General features: G+C 40.9%; 1 protein-coding gene across 1 annotated transcript in view; it reads left to right on the top strand.

Moving 5' to 3' along the window:
* The window catches only part of LOC124172690, a 42,891-nt gene extending 21,020 nt beyond the window's left edge, over window positions 1-21,871 (top strand). Inside the window, exons 3-4 of the mRNA XM_046552152.1 lie at window positions 5,847-9,956; window positions 20,309-21,871. Coding sequence (XP_046408108.1) covers window positions 6,009-9,956; window positions 20,309-21,775 — 5,415 coding nt within the window. The 5' untranslated portion in view covers window positions 5,847-6,008 and the 3' untranslated portion in view covers window positions 21,776-21,871. The remainder of the gene's footprint in view (window positions 1-5,846; window positions 9,957-20,308) is intronic.
* The last annotated feature ends 901 nt before the right edge of the window (window positions 21,872-22,772 follow it).

Raw genomic sequence — 22,772 nt, forward strand, 5'->3', positions numbered from 1 at the left:
TTTGCACCATGTTAGATATGAACATCCAAAGCTTTTTTATGCCTGAAAATATTTCTTTTCTGCAAAGAGTTCACTTTATCGGTATTAGAGGAAAAAATAGCTCGCGACGTGTTCCTGTTTGTTGTACGTCTCTACGTGGAGTCGCGGATTACTGCGACAAATGCAGAAGAGGCTCCTACGCGAGATTTATTTTTTTCCAAAAATCTCTATGAGTTTAGAAAATCCGATTGTGGAGTTAGTGGTATGACATTGAGCAAGTATCGGAACCATTTATGGTACCTTTACCCAGAAGCTGAATCCCTGGGATTTTTCGATGAAAATGTACCAGTGGAGATGAAAAAGAGAATGGTAGAAGCCTTAGAGTTGGATATCACGGATAATGCGGAAGAGTTAACGAAACGATTTTCTGTTTCTCCAAATGATATTATCTACTTCATTGGCAAGGGACTCAAGGATTTTATTTCTAGACACTGGAAAAATATTTTAAAAAGATTTAATATTCCTGTGACATTTCTATCAGAGGATCCGGTTGCTTGGAAAAGTGACGAGGTATATAAGCAAGGATTAAAGCTAGTAAAACATTAGCTAGTAGTCATGATACTGCTGAAAGAGGAGTTGAATTGATGGAAGAGTTAAATTAAATCCAGAAACAATTTTTGCAGAAGGTTGTGACTGAATATAGGCAAAAATTTCCAGGCCGCCAAAGAGCAACTTTATCAAAAGAATTTTGAGAACCCATGTGTGCAGTAAAAAAGGACACTACATCAAGGGTAAATGGTCACCCGTAAACGAAAGTAATATACAGTGAGTCCTCGTTTAACATCACTTACCTTTCCTGAAAAATGTGACGATAAACGAAATGACGTTAATCGAAGCATAATATCCCATAAGAAACAATGTAAAAAGTTAATATCGGCTCCTAGACCTCACAATTCCTACGCGAAAAAAATGTTAGCATATCATATATGGGGCATTTTTTACGGTGGGAATGCCAAACTATTGCATGAATACGAGTTCCTGTCTTCATCGACGACAATAGCAGCAGTGACGTAAATCCTTCTCCATTTTTGTATCTTCCAGCATTTGCTTTTCGGCTTCGCTATGGTGGTCGCCCGGATGAGCGTCGCCTGGGCATCATCCAAGGTTCTTAGAGTACAGTGAAAATAGTGACGAAAAAATTCCGAGTTCTACACGGAAAAATGCCTTGAAATCACTTTTTAGGTTCCTGAAAACCATTATGTCAAGTAAAACATTGCGCACCTACGCAGGAATTCATTTTGCAGAAATATTTGCTAAAACCGTAATCGCAATTACCAATAAACAACACTGTTTTACACTTTGTATAGACTGACTATATTACCGCCCACAAAACGAACAACCTGCAACGCCCGCCGCTTCGCCTTTTTTTTCGTGCGAAATTTGAAAGACTTGATGTTATCGCGAAGCGTAGGTGTGATAAACGAATGACGGTCTCAAAATTTTCGTGACGTTATCGCGAAATGACGTTAAATGGGGTGACGTAGAATGAGGACTCACTGTATCCGTGATTTTGAATGGAAAAATATTATCCTATGATATTGGGTGATTGTGGAAGTTGATTTTCTAATAAAAAATTTTAATGTATTATAATAGTTATTCAAAGAAAAAACTAGGGATGGACGAATCTGGTTCATGTCTTTGTCTGATGATTTTTTTTTCGGATCCGGATTCGGATTGGATCCTTGATATTTTCGGAGCCGGATCTTTCTGATCGGATATTTTCGGATCCAAATGCATTTTTGAAATTCCTGATGCTGAGATTCCCCCGATGATTGTTCAATCTCTTAGGAAGAGTCGCACTATGTGCCAGTCGTATTTTGCCTTTTTTATTCTCCACGGCTGAAATTCTCCTACGTAACCTCTGCGAGAGCTTTCAAACAAAACTGTTCATGAGTAGGACGAGAATCGCATGCGACGGCGCATTCGAAGAGGGAATCGGAATTCTTTCCACCTTTATGGGGCGTTGCATTCACTGAGGCTATTATTTAAAATTTTTGGATCCAGATCCGATGTCTTCCGCGACTTTGGATCCGATGTATCCGATGAAGGGCAATATCTGCGGGTATTTGGATCCGAGGTATCCGATCCGACCATCCTTAGAAAAAATTAACAAATATCTGCTCATGTCACAAATTAAAATATGCATACCTTCTTTCATAGTTTTTATTTCAGTAAATACGGAAGCTAAATTCTAATATCTAAATATGTAAACCTATTAAAAAAATCTAGTTTTCAAGGTTGTTACAAAACATCAATGGATATTCCAGGAACTTAACGGCTGGAATGAAAGATATCAAATATGCCCTATATGTAGTTGCCAATTCACATTCAGACAATTTCAGTGGACTGCAATGAAATATGGGAACTCATTATTAAGAACCTACTGAATAAACTTAAGAAAGATGCTAATTACGTGTAAAAGGTTTTGAAAATATGATAATTAGAGCCAGGGAAGCAAATCAATACGATATTTTACGAAAAGCACCACCTATCAAAATATTGGAGACAACGTTACTTTCACGTTCTTAACTAAGCGAAGGAAAAAAGCGAATTATTTTCAACAGTTTTAAACAGATACAACAATTTTTTTACCCCCAGGTTCGCCAAATCGTAAGTGGGAAGGCACGTAAGTCGCAATTGGGGAGCTTTGGAAAGGAATTGAATTTTATATTTTAACAACAAAAACCTAGGAGTTCATGAAATTTATACGAAAAGATACTTGCCAACGTTTCGTTTTCGCCATTTTACAATAAATACAAAAGCTGGTCAAGTGTCGGATATTATTTCTAAAATCCAAAAAAATGTCCAATAAAACATTTTAGCTATTAGATTTACAATCAAAAAACAAATTTAGGAAATTAATGTGACACACCTGCTACGTAGTTGTTTCGCTTGTTAGTTTCCATGGGCTCGGATGCGAAATTTCTCAAAATGAGAAAAAAAAAGGAGAATTCATTTCTAGCATTGAATTTCAAAAGTAAGCCACAAATATTTTTTTGGAAAACACACTGCAAATAACAGTAGTTGACCGCGTGGAGAGGATAGGAAAGGGTCGACCTGAGCGGCCGCAGAAGGGGCTGGGCTCGCGCTAAGGCGGATCACAAGGGGTGACCGCGTCCGTGGGTCTATTGTGTCCGCCACGGTCACTTTTTTCGACCTGTGCCGCACTCTTGGTTGCCATTCGTTGGTTAGGGTAAGAACATTCAGGACGCACTGGTGTGGCATTCGTGGTTGAGGAAAAAAAATCCTCGTCGCACAGGTGCGGAATTCGGCGGGTTAAATATAAGATTCTCGTTCTATATATATATAGACTCTCATTCTACATCGTACGCCTCTACGGGGAGGAGATGCACCGCAGTATTCGTCGACTCGAGCAACTACGGAAGGATAGAGCCAAACATCTTAGCCACCTCGCATTTCTGGCCTCATTTTATGGGGCAGTTCCTGCCACAGTGCAAAAATTTTTAAATTGCAAAAGCAGGCCATAAGGACTCTCTTCAACCTATCTTGTAGAGAGTCCTGTAGACCTTATTTTAGTAAGGCCAGTATAATGCCCCTACCCTCCTTGTATATTTTTGAACTCATTCTGTTTGTTAAAAATAACATGAATTTATATGAGTTAAACTGCAACATTCACCAGCATCATACCAGGTCAAACCTAGATATCCACATCAAAACTAGATCTACCACACTAAATACTTAGGGTCCATACCACAAAGGAGCCAAACTCCACAATTCACTCCATCATAATATTTAAAAAATCTGCAATTTGTTTAAATTCAAAACTGAGCTAAAAAAATTTTTAATACAAAAACCTTTGTATTCCACTGATGAATTTTATGCTGTATGTAAAGAAAAACTTAAATGAGTTATGTTGTATGTAAGGAAAAACTTAAATGTAAATTAATGTATTAAATATTGTCCTGATGTATCTTTAATTGTCATTTGCGTACATACTGTGTTCCATTGCCATCGTTTGTTTGTGTTTTTATCCTTTATGTAATGTAACTTGACGAAACGATGCAATTTTATTGCTTTCAGCGAATAAATTATTATTATTATTATTATTTCTTTTGAGATGCAGGGACGAGAAGATCGTACCCAGATTTGCAGTCGTTAAACTCCCGGTCCGATCAATCACTATAAATCACCCCAATTCAGAAAGGACCAATCAGGGCCCACTTGAACGGCCCTCATGTGTATAAATACCGGAGAAAAAACTTGGCTCAACATTAACCCCTGATGACGATGACGGACTTAGTCATGGAAACGTTGGGAACTACAACCCGATACGACACCCGGTGGGAAACCCGAGAAATATTCCTGCACTGCTACTAAGCCCGTTTTGGCAATGAAAAGTGATGAATATAACATTCAAGGTTATATTGACGAAGTTTAATGTTTATCTAGAGAATTTTATGCTCTTACGATGTGTGAGAATGATCGACAAATATTGAGTGTATGCAACCCACGTTCCACCCAAATTGTCTGACTGGGGTGGCGCGCGCTCACTCTCGGTGCGATATCTCAGTAACCAAAGGGCAGAAATGAAAGATATTTGATGTGGTGCAATGCAAATGTCTAACCAGTCGTTGTAGAAGACAAAAATGTGATAGAATAATCCGTGAGTGACGTCATCTTCAGTTATGTCCGAAATACACCCAAAAATACCAAAATTTCATGATGAAGTAGTGTGTGTTGGCCATGTGTGTTTGTGTGTGTGTGTGTGTGTGTGTATCTTTCTGTTGGTGAGTGGTGAGCTGCCCCAGTGCCATCTATTGGTTACTCTTGTGGGCCATAGCAAAGGGAGTTTTCTTTGTATAAACCCCCGCCGAAATAATGGTAAACCTAAGCATTTTGATAGCGCAATTGGTGGAAGAACACCCGGCCAGCAACCGGAGGTTTCGGGTTTGCGAGATTCTGGGTTCGAGCCCCAGTCAGGCCGCATTTTTACCACCTTATTTGCTGGCTTTTTCCATCGACCACAGCACTGTGGTCGTCGTCCTTTTTCCATTATATGCTCTTATCCCTTTTTTTCCTTACCTATGAATTTATGTGTATAATAATAATGGTATAAATTCACATTTCCAGTTTTGCAAGTACAGTAAAACCTCTATGTAGTGAACCTCTTTACATCGTTGACCTCCATACTTCATACCACCCCTACGGTCCCATCAGATTTACATGTAAATTTATAGGCAAACCTCTTTGTAGCGAACCTCTTTATATCGTAAAACCTCCACTCATCATAGCAAGGAGACACCCTCGAGATGGCCTATGTCCGCAAATCGTACCGAAATAACTAGAGATCATTAATGCAGCAGCGAATACGTACATGTAATGACATTTTCAGCGATAAATGTTTCACGCTTATTTTTTTTCTTATACACCTTTAATATGTTGTAATTTTCACGTTAACCATTAGTTGTGGCCATTTTGTTCCAAATGAGAGCATACCTAACAGTAAATAAGAAAAAAGGTATCCAACTAAGCTATCCTAATCATTTTAAGTTACTGTTGAATTAAGAGAGCTCACATTGCTCGCTTTCTGTAATTATTAAATAATAAATATATGTTCACTAATGCATGCATGTTTGTTTAAACACATAAATATAATGGTTTAAAAGACAAGTAATGCCTTTCATTTCCAAAGGATATGAAAAAATGGTGCCTATCACTAAAACCTCTCTATAGTGAACCTCCATACATCAAATAACCCAAATTTTGGTCCCCTCCATTACAATGTAAAGATGTTTTGCTGTATATTACATTCTTTTAAGCGGATTTTTTTTTCTTTTTTTTTTTAGGTTCTCCTTCCATTCATCAATTTTGTGGTCGGCAAAGTACATGGATGATTATTGCGGCTTGAATTATTCATCATGGCAGTCACCAAGACAGATCTGCAAAGCTAACGCCCCGTCACATCTGCCTTGCTTTATAAATCTCAAGCTGCACATCACTTCAACACCATGTACATGTTGCGTTCCTTATTGGGCCACAAGACGAAGCAGAAGAAAGTCAAAACCGAAGAAGGTAGCCAAGAAATTGTGTCCAAAAGCACACCCCAAGTTTTTGAGCCATCTTACATTGTTGGCGAAGGCGAAAATACTGCACTGTGTGCCGGCAGCTCATCTTCTGTGAATTCAGAAGATTCCTCTTCCAGATCCTTATATAATTCAGAGCAACATTTTCTCCATGTTTCCGAGCCAATGTATGAAAATGGTGAGGAGGTTCTTGTGAATCGGTTAGGAGGCAATGCTCCCACCAGCATCTTTGGTATTGCTTCCGTGGGGAAAACCAGAACATCATCCCGGAATATGAAACAGTTTTCTGAGAACGACGGCACAAATGCAGTTGGCGGTAAGAGCCTGGCTACCTGTAATGTGGTAACTGTAGGGGATGGTTCCCTGACTACGGAGAAGGCCACTTCACAAGATGTTAACGCTATGTCCACCCACTCAGTCCAGGTTTCCGAGCTTGTGGACCACTGCTCAAAGGTGAAAAATGAAAATGGGGAAAAGGCTCTTCTGAAAATCAGGGGACAGGAGACTTCAGAAAAGACGGTTACACTAGATGCTAAAACATTGTTCATGCAATCTGACCACGTTTCCGAGCCACGAGCCACGCCACCCAAGGATTTGTATCATGTTTCTGAGCCAAGTGGCATAAGTAGACATGACGATGAGGTTCAACCACTCACCGACGCCTTTGTTACCAAAACATCCATGGAAGATCTTTCCCTTAAAGCAGAAATTCCATCAGGGTGCGTACACAACATTTCCGAGTGCTTTTCTTCCTGCAAGGAGGCCAAATATGCTTCTGCCAACATCTTTGGCAAAGCTTCCGTGGCTGAAACCGGAACATCATCCGAGAAGCTGGAACAGTTTTCCGAGAACGACGGTATAAATGGAGATGGCGGAAAGAGCCTGGCTACCTGTAACATGGTAACTGTAGAGGATGGTTCCCAGAAACCAGGGACACACTCGGTGAAGTTATACCACAAGTCTGGCAAGCATGCGGAACGTAGTAATACTCAGGTGACATCCGGCTGTTCAGATGGCAAAATAGTTGAGGAAGCTTTCAATAATGTGTATGGTGTAATAGTGAGGCCGGCAGATCAAGTTTTAGCACCTAATCACGAAAAGCCTGAAGAGACAAATCCCACTGATAACTTAGGCACCGTTTTGTCTGCAGAAGTTTCCGCCAGAAGCCCTGTCATTTCCTCAGGGACTTTAGACCAGGTTCCTGAAGCTTATCATGAAAGTGCCTCTCCCACCAGGACTACCACTATCTCTATCATTTACAGTCCAAAGGAAATAGATAAATCTGTGTACAAACTTGGGAAATCCCCTGTGTTATTGGGCAATGTGAGTGAGCCTGGTTTTGGTGGTGAAGATTGTCGGAATTTAGCCGTCGATAACTTCGAAGGGGTAGTGTCTGGAAATGCATCTTCTCACGCATGTGAAATATTTTCTAGTCCATTGAATCAAGCCTCCTGTTTTAATTATGACAACAAAGATGAAACACAAACAGCTGTTAAAAGTAGTGGCCACAAAATTTCCTGCACTCCCACGGACGAGAAGCCTGTAATATTTCTCGAAAAAGTGAACCACATATCGGACCTTGCCATCCAAAATGAAGAGGCAGCCCCTAGAAACACCTTTGATGTCATTGTTTCCGGGGAGAATTCTGTAATGAAGCTTGATACAATATCCTCTGAGCCGTTTGACCTTGTAGCTGAGCCTACACTTGGAAAGAAAGAGTGTGTACAGCTTCTTGCTGATGTCCGTGATGTGGTAATTTCTGCAGAGACACCTACCCAAGAACTTGCAATATCTACAGGATCACTGGACCGTGTAACCCAACCTGGTGTTGAAGAAGGGCAGAGCTCTACCAGGGGTAACTTTGATGGGGCACCACCTGGAGGTACTTCAATCAAAAAACCACTAGTGCAATCATATTCAACTGAGCACAATTTTGATCCCAATTGTGGAAGTGAAGGAGATCACAAGGCTATTGCTGATAGCATGGATAGTAAAATCTCTGTGACAATTCGAACTGAGAATCCTGATATGCCTCTTAGACTAGTTACCCATGTTTCTGAGCCTGAATGTGAAAATGAAGGGAAGAAAACTTGTACAGATATTGTGAATCTCACACTCTCACGGAATGTTTGCAACCCATCAGTATCATGTGAGCCATCGGTTTGTACAGCTGAACCTCCTCCTGAAGATGGAGGTAAGACCTCCGCAGACATCATGGATGGCACAATCCCTGGTGAGACTGTCATGAATATACTAGGAATAATGGGGCTAGTGGAATCGAACCAGGTTTTGAAGCTATTCAGTGAAGATGGAGAGAAAGATGTTCCAGACAGACAAGCCAACATCCAGGAACCAGGAATACCATTTGAGGAATCGGATCAAGTTTCTGAGCCATGCAGTGAAGATGGAGAGGAAGGTGTGCTTGACGAACAGGTCAGCACCCAGAAACCTGTACTGCAGTCGGGGGAATTGGGCCAAGTTTCTGAGCCATGCGGGGAAAGTAGAGAGAAAGGTGAAGTAGACATTCAGGCTAACGTCCGGACACCTGGAATACCATCTGAGGAATTGAAACAAGTTTCTGAGTGCAATGAAGATGAGAAAGGTGTGGAAGACAGCCAGGACAACTCCCAGAAACCTGTACCGCAGTCTGGGGAATTAAGCCAAGTTTCTGAGCCATGTGGGGGAAATAGAGAGAAAGGTGAAGTAGACATTCAGGCTAACGTCCGGACACCTGGAATACCATCTGAGGAATCGAAACAAGTTTCTGAGTGTAATGAAGATGAGAAAGGGGTGGAAGACAGCCAGGACAACTCCCAGAAACCTGTACCGCAGTCTGGGGAATTAAGCCAAGTTTCTGAGCCATGTGGGGGAAATAGAGAGAAAGGTGAAGTAGACATTCAGGCTAACGTCCGGACACCTGGAATACCATCTGAGGAATTGAAACAAGTTTCTGAGTGTTATGAAGATGAGAAGGGTATGGAAGACAGCCAGGCCAACTCCCAGAAACCTGTACCGCAGTCTGGTGGATTGAGCCAAGTTTCCGAGCCATGCAGTGGAGATGAAGAGGATGATGAGCAATTGATTCTCTCTGAAAGTTCGTCGGGAGAGGAGGATTCATCAGTTAGCAGCTTGGGAAACTTGCTCTTCAAGGCCGTCAGAAACTTGCGCGTGAAAGACTGTCTGGACCTTCTTGGTGACGTGGAGGATGTGGATGCTAGAGGTGAAAACGGCGACACTCTCCTTGAATTGGCCGTAGAACTGGGGAAGTTGGACTGGGCTCAAAAACTGTTGGGAATGGGATCGAATCCCAACCTTGTACATGCCGAAGGCCACACGGCATTGCTGCTCGCAAAGGACATGTGCGTGGTGTATCCTGAAAATTTGAAACGGAAAGTGATCCTCCGGCTGGTCAAGCTCGCATCGAAGTTGACGAAAAAGGAGTGCGATGCGTCGTGTGTGGAACAGTTCACGGGAATGAGAGCGGTGAGGAGCAAGAATGAGGGCTGTAAGGTACTTAATGGTGCCAGCAGTAAAGAATGCGAAGCGACTTCTGTCTCAGGTGGAAATCATCAAGCTTGTGTCCAAGATAGGAAGACTGGACCTGCTGCAGAAGGAAGGCTCACGGCACAAGTCCAAAATAGGTTATCAGTCTCCGACGTGGGTGCCGGTCCTGAAAAAAGTGTCCGGGATTCTCCCCGTAAAGCAGTCCCTGGTGATGTTATGGCAGGACGCCACCGGAAGGGGAGCAGCACAGCGTGCAAACCACGTGGCATTGACGGAAGTGATGCAGTAGTTCAACCGCAACGGAAGAAGAGAAGCAGAGGGACTTCGCACTCTGGGAGCAGCCATGCATTTTCACCTGATCTAAATGAGGTAAGGACAAAGTACAGGTTGCTCAGAATTCTTTCACACAAGGAATTTTATTTTTGTGAGAAACATCCTTGAAACCTCAGGGAATTGGAAGAATAGGGTGGTTTCCTATTATTTTTTTTATTGCCTAAATCGAAAGATTATTACTCCTGTAGTACGCATTTCAAGCTCTTAGATTTTTGAATGACGATATCTATTTTTTGTGATTAAATGAAAAGTGAAAATTTTCAAGCGCACGAAAACGCGACAGCTAAGCATGAACGCTTGGAAAAGCCTGTGTGACGTTGTTCTGGTTCCCTCTGCCGCCGTGTGAGGTGACGTTAGGGCGAGGCTTTGAGTGCCGCTACGATGCAGGCTGCTAGCAGGTAGCAGAGTACCCTGCTAGCAGGTAGCGCTTGGCTTAAATAAGGATTATTTATACCTTATCAAACGAAGGAAACTTTCCGACCATAGGCAGTTTTAATAGGTGATATTGAGACATGCTTCCCTGAGCTCTGTGCCTCATGCATGCATTGGTAGCCTCAGACAATGTAAAACTCCTATCTACTCGTGTAGAAACTAGGTCCCTGTGACGTCACGTGGAGTGGAATCGCATGGGCACCAATCTGGCTTTTTTCAAATGAGGATAAAATTGACCATTGCAATTCGTCTAAACTGGGATTTCTAAAGCCAAATAATTTGTAAATTATGAATACAGTAATGGTGGGTAACGAATCGCAATCAATGCCTTTTGTTTTCTTTGATGAAGCAAACTATCCTATTGGAAGAATTAATACCCTATTTACCCTTAGAAGCTGCGCACCAGGGTGTTGCTTATTTTTTATTTTTTCTTGGATTTTTGATTTCTACCTCTTAAAATATGCTATGTGGTGCAGTATGGATATCCTAAAAATTTCAGCTCAATTGTCTAACATTTAGAGGTCGCTCAAAGAGCATAATTGCAATAACATTAAATTTTCCCAATTTTTTTTTAAGTAGCATCATTTTCATGGGTAATGCACAATTTTACAGCCATTTAGTGCCGAAATTCGCTCCAATTTTACTTCCGCTCAACAGTTTTCCAGGAATGCAAGCTACCCATTCTGCACCCCATTAATAATAATAATAATAGGTTTATTTGTCCAGCAGACACATACACAGTATTACAAATAAATGGTAGGTGTATAGGACACGTCACAAAGTAAAGCATATAATAACATCAAATTGTCACACACTTGGATAAATATTCATTTACACTATAGTAGCACTCATCAACCAGATAATGAAATAACTTTTTCTTAAACTGTTGAACACTTTGTTCATTTTTTAAACTTTTTGGTAGGTAATTAAACACTTTAGTACACATAGATACTGGCCTTTTGGTCACCATAGACAGGTTTGTGGAAGTGACATGTATGTCTTTGCATCTTCTTGTGTTGTGGCAGTGATATCTGTCATTTAATATAAAGTCATTCTTGTTCCTAATTACATATAGCGCTGCATGATAAATATACACACAGGGCACAGTCAATACACCCAGGTACTTAAAAAGGGGTCGACAGTGTGCACGATAATGCACTCTACACATATTTCTTATTATTTTTTTTTGGATTAAAAATACCTGGTTTAATGAGGATGATGATCCCCATAGAACAATGCCGTATGAAATTACAGAATAGAACAGGCCATAATATACCATTTTTAATGCATCTATGCTAACATCATTTGCATATTTTAGAGGTAGAAATCAATAATCTGAGAAAAAATAAAAAAATAAGCAACACCCTTCTGTGCATCTTTTTTCCGGTAATGCCTGTGAAAAAATGTGTGCGCACGGCTTGCACGAATCCACCAAATCTTAATGTAAGCGCCGCGTTCCATATCCCCTCAAATTCTTATTGTTTCTTTCTCCAGAGTTAAGCATGGAAACTAGGAAACATTCGCAAGAATTACATTTCTAACATTATTTAACCTTATTAATCATGGTAACATAAATTTAAAGATTTAGCAACTAATCACAAGTAAATCTCAGACTATGTAAAACTCCTATCTACTATCGGCGTCAAACTGATGTGCCGCTGTACTTTGCAAATTTATGTCTGGACTTCAGTGCATGCCATAATAATGAATAATACCTCATTTTAAATGAAATTTTTTCTCAATACTGATTTATTTTTTGTTTACTGATAAATTCAAAAATCAAGACAAGCAAGTGCAATAAATGCCTCTGCATGCCATAAAATAAGCCGTTTTGTCAACTTCATGAACTTTGTAACTCAACCTAGGGGCAACTACTACGTCTACAACATTCATCTTCCACAATAAGTTGCAAACATTAATGCAGATTAATAAAATGGCTTTTGCGTATTTTTAGAACGCATATTTTGTTGTAAAATAACGAAAATGTTTGAACTCTTATCTAGTCCTAAATTTTAACCCCGAAAGAAAAAATAAAACTGATAGAAACACTTCTTACTTTATTTGCAATTTTTCTATGATCCATAATCTATAAAAATATTAATATTTGTGAATGCTAATCACTTTTATCAAGTCCATGTTGCCAAACGGGGCTGAGTGGGGATAGTACTGGTTACCAGGAAGCAAAGTTTCTAGCGCAAGACGTGGCAACGCAGCATTCGTTCATTAAGCGTATTTTTTTAATGTCCATATATAATCTACACTACATAAAAATCATGTATTTTCGGATCATAGAAAATGTTTAAATAAATTAAGAAGTGTTTCTATCAGTTTTATTTTTTCTTTCGGGGTTAAAATTTAGGACTAGATAGAGTTTAAACATTTTCGTTATTTTACAACAAAATATGCGTTCTAAAAATACGCAAAAGCCATTTTATTAATCTACATTAATGTTTGCAACTTATTGTGGAAGATGAATGTTGTAGACGTAGTAGTTTTCCCTGGGTTGAGTTACAAAGTTCATGAAGTTGACAAAACGGCTAATTTTATAGCGCGCAGAATCATTTATTGCACTTGCGTGTCTTGATTTTTGAATTTTTCAGTAAACAAAAAATAAATCAGTATTGAAAATAAAATTTCATTTAAAATGAGGTATTATTAATTATTATGGCATGCACTGAAGTCCAGACGTAAATTTGCAAAGTATAGCGGCACATCAGTTTGACGCAGACAGTAATCGTATAGCATCTGGGCCCCTGTGATTTAGTATAACGAATGACGAGCTCCTATATTCGACCACACCCAAAAAGCATTAGGAAGTTTCTTTTCCCTCTCGAGACGGCACAAAAAAGACGGTGTGTGGTGTACTCGAGGTCGAGGCTTACACGAATGAATACGGTAATAATAATTCAGTAAAACCTCTACCTATTGAACCTCTTTACATCATAAACCTCCATACTTCGTACCAACCCTACGATCCCGTCAGATTTACATGTAAATTTATAGGCAAACCTCTATGTAGTGAACCTCTTTATATCGTAAAACCTCCACTTATAATACCAAGGAGGCACCCCCAAGACGGCCTAACTACCTCCGCAAATCATACCGAGACAACTAGAGACCATTAATGCAGCCTCGATTATGTACAGTGAGTCCTCGTTCTACGTCACCCCGTTTAACGTCATTTCGCGATAACCTCACGAAAATTTTGAGATCGTCATTCGTTTATCACACCTTCGCTTCGCGATAACGTCAAGGCTTTTAAATTTCGTGCGAGAAAAAAATGTGTAGCGGCGGGCGTTGCAGGTTGTTCGTTTTGTGGGCGGTAATATAGTCAGTCTATACAAAGTGTAAAACGGTGTGTTTATTGATAATTGCGATTACGGTTTTAGCAAAAATTTCTGCAAAATGAATTCTTAGGTAGGTGCGCAAGATTTTACTTGACATAATGGTTTTCAGGAACCTAAAGAGTGATTTCGAAGCATTTTTCCGTGTAGAACTCGGGAGTTTTTGTCGTCACTTTTTTCACTGTGTTCACAATAATTTTGGTTCCTGTAACTGCGACGATGTTTCAGCGATGATGATGCCCAGGCGACGCTCGCCCGGGCGACCACTGTAGCGAAGCCGAAAAGCAAATACGGGAAGATTCAAAAATGGAGAAGGATTAATGTCAGTGCTGCTATTGTTGTCGATGAAGACAGGAACTCGAATTTATGCCATAGTTTGGCATTCCCATCGTAAAAAATGTCCCAGATAGGATACGCTAAAATTTTTTCCCGTAGGAATTGTGAGGTCTAGGAGCCTATATTCACTTTTTACATTGTTTCTTATGGGATATTATGTTTCGATTAATGTCATTTCGTTTATCGTCACATTTTTCAGGAACGGTAAGTGACGTTAAACGAGGACTCACTGTACATGGAATGACATTTTCAGAGATAGATGTTTCACTCTAATTTTTTTATTCACCTTTAATATGCTGTTATTTTCATGTTAATCATTAGTTGTGGCCATTTTGTTCCATGTGAGAGCATACCAAACAGTAACTTAGAAAAAGGTATCCTAATCATTTTAAATGACTGTTTAATTAAGAGAGATCACATCGTTTTCCCCTTGAATCGTGGTAAAAATTTTGTGATAGCGCTCACTTTCTGTTATTTATGGATCTATTTTTCTCTAAGTGCTCACATACCGTATTTCTCCGAATATAGTCCCCCTCTGAATATAGTCCCCCCCCCCTAATTTTGAGGCTTCAGTTTCGGGAAAAGTAAAAAAAAATGCATTTGAATATAGTCCCCCCCTTAGCTTTTACCACAGGCATTTTTGAAGAAAAAAAGGGGGGACTATATTCAGACATATACGGTACCACATACTAATAGTTTATTTTGTCTAAAAGGTCTTACAACTGAAGATATAAGACACATTGTGATAAGATACAATGGATTAGTAAATGATTGTATGTTCACAAGGTAATAAGAATATTGATGACTAGTTGGAACAATCAAACAGATATTCTTACACATTCTCATTCAACTCTTCATATACTTCATATTTTGCTCTTAGTAAATTGACTATACAGGCGGTCCTGGTCTTTCGTGCAATTCACCCTCTCTTACTCTCCAAATTGATACCTTTTACTTGATGTGACTACGCTAAATTCGGACTTGCGAACGTTTGTCTATAAGTAATTTATTGAAATTCCCGTGGTGTTTACTGCTCATCCCAGCATTCAGTTGTTTCTTAGGGCAGTGTATGCGGATAATGTGAATGTATATGATCGAGAGATATGAATGAGATGTTTCCCTGAGCTCTGTGCCTCGTACATGCAATGGCAATCTCAGACGATGTAAAACTCCTATCTACTCGTATAGAAACTAGGTCCCTGTGACGTCACGTGGAGTGGCATCGCATGAGCGCCAATCTGGCCGTTTTCAAATACAGGTAAAATTGGCCATTGCAATTCGTCTGAACTGGGATTTCTAAAACCAAATACATAATTTGTATATTATGAATGCACTAATGGTGGGTAACGAATCACAACCAATGCCTATTGTTTTCTTTGGTGAAGGAAACTACCCTATTAAAATAAACAGCTTATGGATATGTAGTAAAATAGCTTTGTATTGTTTTCTTTTGTAGATGCTAAATTTTATTAAAATGTCCGCTGCATTTTTCCTCAGTAGCCCAGGAAGAAGGATAGCACTACATAAGTGGGTTCAATATGACATGGAAATCTACCTTAATCATAAGAATACTTTAAGAATGATAAGTTATGAGTTGAAGGATGAGGAAAAAATTTCCCGTATCACATTTACAGAATACAGGCTATCCTCAACTTTCGTACAACACATAGTGTGCGGAAGACTTCTTAACCCTTTCGAGACGGCGGAGTTTTCGTCTTAGCATGACTGCTATACTGAGCCCCAAGAGACTCTTCTTTCTCGTGGTACGGAGCATTTTTGGAGGACATTCATTAAGAAGGGTCTCGCGGAACCTTTTTCGATCCCTCCACGCAGGGACTTAGCATTATCTCGGACTCCGAGAGTAGTTGTGCTCCCTCCTTTCCGGGTTTACGACCATACCTGCGGCATTGGTTCGCGGTCAACTGATGTATTGCTTATATGTATTTAGCAAATGGATAATTGTTCCTTGTACGACTTTGAATTGAATTCCTCATTTTTATCAGAGCATTGTCAAATTTTAAACGAAGGCCATTATTAACGCATTTAACGCAGCAACAATTTCCATGTTGATGTTTATACATAACTCGAGATATAAGTTAATATTTGTCGTAGAATTTCGTTTAAAAATTGTAAACGCTGCTCAAAAGACAAGTACATAATTCAATTCTTAGTGTATATTTATTGAGAAATGAACAAATATTTATTTCGATAATTGACTGCATAAACAATTGAATGACCGCTGTCCCGTACCGCTGAGAGCGGTTCTAAAAGACGAAGCGTCCGGGTACCTGCTCCCGGATTCCGAGGGTTAATCCTAAACCCCGAAGCGTTGGGTCCCGAGACAAAGACGTCGTACACCCACGACCGTCCTAAAAGGGGGAGAGCTATAAAACGTATACATACGGCTTTCGATATCCTGGCCGGGTAAATCTCACGTATATATACGCCCGTCGTCTCCCGGGTCGGGAAACGTCCACACGTATATATACGTATACGTGTACAGTAGGGAAAAGGTTAAGCAGTCATGCCACCTCCCAGCTCATGTCAAATGACTGCTTATATTGTCACAGGACCTATGACGGCTCTTTCGAATCTCCCACCGTGATGCCTCTAGGTAGGGTTCTCCTTTTCGTTCAAAAAATTGCGTAACTCCTAACTGTGCATGATCAAAAAACATTTACAGTGCAACCTTGATATAACGACACCCCACGGTGCACTAATAAACACTCGCTATAGCGAATTGTCGCTTTACCGGAGGTGGAGCAAATAATAGCCAATATACCTGTTGCGAACAGATATACAGGAACAGGAGTGGTGCGGCGACAGATAAACATCTATCCGATAAACGTAAGCATAAATCCAGACGAAAGGCGATGTTTTTTTGCATCACTAAATTTCCTTACTCAAATAACGACTAACTATTCAAACAATTTATAAGCGCCGCACTGAATAAAAATCATGCAAAGCATTGTTTCGTCAATCATTATATTTATCGAACGACAGTTTACCACATAAATTTGAGACTGAGCACTCCATTAACTTCATTTCTAACAGATCGCTAGCAATTACAGAGGTAAAGGAGTCTTGATGAAAGTCTTCCGGCGGTGAAACCCTCGCTATGGCGAGAGCCAACACCGAAAGGGTCTCGTAAAAACGAATTTTTTAACACGCTTATTATAGGGTCAATTGACGGTGCATCGGCTATCTCTCGTAATAGCGGGGGTGTCGCTATAGCCCGTACTCGCTTTAACGAGGTTCCACTGTATGAAGGTGAGGTTCATATACTGAAACAAAATTAATTCTTTAAATACCTTCTGAATCTGCCTGAAATTAACATGTGACGGAATTACGCCAGGTCAACATCCTAAGCGTAATTATCTCAAGCGACTTCAAAACTCTGTGAATCGAAAATATAATTTGAAAACTTTTAATAAGGCTCTGAATAATTATTTCAAATACTGATTTCATAAAATTCAATCACATAGCTCTTGATTCATCAAGATAAAATATTTTCGGCCTAAATTTTAATTTGAGAGAAAAAGTGGACATTTTCATTAATTTTTTACCATAACTTAAGTTAAAACTTACTAACTAATACTAAATTGGTAGATTCTCTAAGTTCAGGTTAGACAGGTAAGAAATAGAATAAAGTTAAGCCACAGGCATTCAGTTCCCTGTGCCAAGACAAGTAAACATTTTAATATTCATCAAAAAACATAACAAAATGATTTACAAGAGATAAAAGGCCACCTTTAGGCCAAAAGTCATAGAGGTTCAACTCGATTTCTTAAACATCATAATATATGCACCGCAACGTCATAAGCTTGTCTTCAGCAGAGCTTTTGATCACACATTCTTCGTCGATTGTAACGGAAAAGTTGTTCACAGTTTAATAAACAGGGTGGTTTCCTATTATTTTTTTATTGCCTAAATCGAAAGATTATGACTCCTGGAATATTTCACGCTTTTAGATTTTTAAATGACGATATCTATTTTTCGCGATTAAATGAAAAGTGAAAATTTTCAAGCGCGCGAAAACGCGTCGCGTAAGTAGGAATGATGGGAAAAAAGTCCGTGTGACGCATTTCTGGTTCCCCCTCCCGCCTTGTGAGGTGACCTTGATCGAGGCTCTGAGCGCTGATAGGACGCAGGATGCTAGAGGGTAGCTGAGTACCATGCTATCTGGTAGCGCTTGGCTTAAAAAAGGTTTATTAATACCTTATCAAATGAAGGAAACTTTCCCACCATAGGCAGTTTTAATAGGTGATTATTAAGAGATGTTTCCGTGAGCTCTGTGCCTCTTGCATGCATTGGTAACCTCAGACGATGTAAAACTCCTATCCTCTCGTGTAGAAACTAGGTTCCTGTGACGTCACGTGGAGTGGCATCGCATGGGCGCCAATCTGGCCTTTTTCAAATGAGGATAAAATTTGGCCCTTGCCATTCGTCTAAACCGGTATTTCTAAAACCAAATACCGTATGAGCAGGCAGGGGAGTTTCTCCCTTAGTGACGTATTTTTAAAATGCTCCTGTTTGCACTTATTGTAAGCATCGCGCCGTCACGTTGGGACCCCAGAGGTGAACATGGAAGATCGCGCGGGGTTTTTCGCTCCGGAGCGCGGGATAAATTTACTGCCACGAGAGGGCATCCTGCGGCATTTATACTGCATATAGTAATCGCTTATCAAACGTAGAGAAACGCGTAGTTTTGAAGGACATACCTGGTTTTTAGTCAACATCTGTCTTGCCATTACGCTGAGCACATGATTTGACAGAAATCATCTTCAGACGCTAATATGAGGATTTTTGCAACTGAAAATTATATTGGTGTCAAAACCTGTGGTTTAAAAAATTCGAATGAGTGTGTTCATTGTTGGATTAAATGGTGGATAGAAGAAATCGGAAATGCTTCTAAGTGAAGAGCATTGAAGGAGTGGTCAAGGGGAAGTAGTGTGCTCCCTCCCCTCCGTATTTCAAGCTACGAGGCCATGAGCGAAGGAGCAAGGAAAGAACACGTCCAATCTTGCATGTGACGTCGTTGCCTTCAATGCGAAGGGGCGAAGGCGAAGCAATGTGATATACGCAGTTTGCATTGCCTGAAGTTTCCAGTCCGTCTCGTCTTGTTTGAATGCGCTTATGCTACGCTTGTTTCTTCCGAAATTGTGTTGTTTGGACTATGTTGATTATTAGTAGCCTTATTTTAACTATAAATCTTTGCGTCAATCAATTAGAGCTTAAAAAATTTAAATTCTGTCAGATATATGTCGCGTTAGGTCTCATTCTTTTTAGAACCACGTGTGTGTCATACAATTGCTGAAAGATATCGAGATATCTTTGAGCTCAGTAGGTGACTCACCTAGTATTTGGCCTCCAGAAACTAGGAGAATTGAACCTGGTAGACCGAAAAAGGTCAGATGGTGAGATGGGGTAGGGATGAAACACGTTTCCCTGTAACTTGATGTTTTCCTATTTTCCTGTGGGATCTCGGAAAGGAAAAAAAAAAGGCAGAGGCATTGGCTGATGGAGGGCCGAGTGTGGCTCCATTAAATCTACGACGTGGTTATTACCCTTTGGTGCTGAGATTGCCCCGATGGTTGTCCAATCTCTTGGGAAGGTTCATGCTATGTGCCTGTCGTGTTTTGCCTTAAAATTTTCCGCGGCTGCAATTCTATTGCAATACTCCTGCGAGAGCATTTAAACAAAATTCTTCGTGAATAGGACAAGCATCGTAGAGCAACGGCGTATGCGAAGAGAGGATCGGAACTCTTTCTACTCCCTCTTATGCCGCTATTACCGCCGCAGTTATCAAAATTTCCTCTTTCAATATTAATTAAAAGAGGAAAGTTCAATAACTGTCGAAATTCTAGGCATACGTCTGCAACACCACACCATAGGACAAAAAAATGCCGCAAACTTTTTTTTCTTTATAGCTTCGATGCTCAAACTAGGGGTGCGCCTCATACACACGCTTATACGGTAAGCTATGGCGAATGATTGCTTAAGAAGTCAAGAAAAATGTTTTTTTTTGGAGAAATATGATAGTATGACGTAATTGTATGGTAAGTAGTTTTAAAAACATGAAATTAATGAAATAATAGGTTTTCCATTGAACATGAACTCCAAATTTACACCTGCTCTGAAAGTGTTAACTTATATTATGATCTCCCACCAAATCTTGCCAAATATCATACAAGATTGCATTGCACTTGTGTGTAGGATGTGCCCCATGTATGAACACTGTTGCAATTTAAATTGATGTATACTTTTGTTTCTCAGGAAAACCTCCTGGAGGATGGAGAGGCATCCCATCGCGTCGTAGCAGAGTCGTCTTGGTCACACGAGATGAAGTGTTTTCGTTCGAGCATGGAAGAGAGGCTGGACCGCCTGTCGTCGATGCTAACGGAGATGAGCCAGCGGGTCGAATCCCTCTCAACGGAGACAGCTTCGCTGAAAGAGGACACGGAGACGTTGATGGACGATGCCTCGATCCGCGGTACGGCCATATGTGAACTGAGGGGTGAAGTGTCCACAATCAGGGGTGAGCTCATGTCGGAGCTGAAGGAGATGAAAATAGAGTCAATGGCCATGGCGATAGGCTGTGGACGACAGGTGCGGGGGCTGAAGCAATCTTTGGACAAAGCACTCGAGGGGATGGTCCGCAGAAACGATCACCGGGGTGTGTCAGAGTGTGGTGTAACGTCACCATCAGAAGAGGATCTAGCCTCAAGGCCAGAGGTAGACATTAAGGTGGTGGAAACCAAACTGGACCCAGTACCCATCCCAAAGGTCGGAGCGGGAGTCAAGGTGGTTGAAAGCAAAGCGGTCCCAGTACCCGTCCGTGTGGTACACAACCCACCAATGGTAGGAGTGGGAGTCAAGGCGGTTGAAAGCAAACCCGTCCCAATACCCGTCCGTGTGGTACACAACCCACCAATGGTAGGAGTGGGAGTCAAGGCGGTTGAAAGCAAAGCGGTCCCGGTACCTGCCCCTGTGGTACACAACCCACCAATAGTAGGAGTGGGAGACAAGGTGGTTGAAAGCAAGCCGGTCCCGGCACCCACCCCTGTGGTACACCACCCATGCACGAATGCATTGTTAGCCATGACACGATGCTTTGGCTCGAAGGATGACGTAGAGTGGCTCAGGGAGTACTACCACGACATGCTCTCTCTTGGACCTCTTATCGCGCCCATGCTAACCTTCATCAAAGCAAATAAGGCAAATAACGTCATGATCATTGTGGATTTTACGATTAGTGACATTGGAGTTAGGTGGCCTAGGCTTTCGGACTTGGATGGCAGGAAAAAGACGCCCTCTAGGCCTAAGATTCGTTCACACTGTTCAAGCCGCACTGTGTATGTTGCGGCCAAGGTTCATAATGAGTACACTGAAGACTACGTGGTAGGGTGCTTAACGGTTGGCCTCGCAAGGCTGGCCGTCTATCTAGCGTTCATGAATAAGAGCAAGCCTTACGTTAATGGGAGCACGGAGATGATGAAATATGCGGCGATCGTGAAGGAGGCGGAGGACTTGCTGAAGAGAGTGGGACCGCTTAATATGGACTGGTACCTCAGAAACGCAATAGGTTGGATGTCGAAAGAAGCCCAGGAGGTGGCCTTGATATCAGCTGTGCCCGGTATCATAGCTCATTACGGTCTTGAAGGTGGAGTGGAAATACTCAGCAAGCAACTGCCGTCGCTTCTGCAGTTTTATCAGGAGTATGTGGTGTCAAAGTTTAAGTGATAGTATCATAACGCCAAGATTAAACTTTTGGTGAGTTTCCAGGGTTCTTGCTCAACCACGAAAACCTTAACACATTCAGTGCGGGCCCAACTTTCATTAAGGTCATCAAAGTCAGCCGTTAAAATAACAGGGTTCCCACTCAACCGTGAAAACCTTAAAACCGTGAATAAGCCGTGAATTTCGTCTACCATGAAAAAACCTGGAAATAGCCGTGAACTTCATGATAAAACCTTAAAAATCACTCGAACTTATAGGAAAAGAACCACAAATGACGGATCAAAAGAAAAAAAAGATGTTTAAATCATGTTTCACGGCCAAGCCACATAGAGACACATTTATCTCCACACGTATATTCGAAGTGCAATTATTATTGGTGCCTTGTGCCATGACGACACGTTGATCTTGAGCCTGTGATTGGAAGACCGGCAAAGAAAGTGTTCATTAACCCTGGCGAAAAATCGGACACTTCTTTACTTCCCTACCTCACTGCTGCCCCCATTTTGCCACTCACAACCTTAAGCTTCGCCTAAATTTTGATATCGATAGGTGACGTCATGAGAAATAGCACTTTCATTGCTACGTTTGAATTCACGGTGTCATCAATATTTCTGCCTAAAATGGCTTATCAACAGACCGTGAATCTGACGATATTCAGACCGTGAAAACCTGGAAAAAACCGTGAATTTTATAAATTACTTAGAGTGGGAACCCTGAAATAAGAAAGAAAATAGATGGACGTTTCCGCACCATAACTTCCGTTCAAATACTGCTTTTTACAAACGGTGCACACGGGTCGAAAGAGGGAAGCTTGCTGAAAGCCATGAACATGATCGGAAGACTCGGAAGTGGATATTAGTATCGTACAGAGGCGGAGAAAGAGCTCCCGGCAGAGCACGCCAATTGATGTGCGCGGTATCTCGGCTTGGACGGGACCACTTCAGTTGACGTGCTCTGCGCTGAATGCGTTAAAACTGTGAATTCCGTCTACCACGAAAAA

The sequence above is a fragment of the Ischnura elegans genome (genome assembly GCF_921293095.1).
Source record: "Ischnura elegans chromosome 13 unlocalized genomic scaffold, ioIscEleg1.1 SUPER_13_unloc_2, whole genome shotgun sequence".
Taxonomy (NCBI): Eukaryota; Metazoa; Arthropoda; class Insecta; order Odonata; family Coenagrionidae; genus Ischnura; species Ischnura elegans.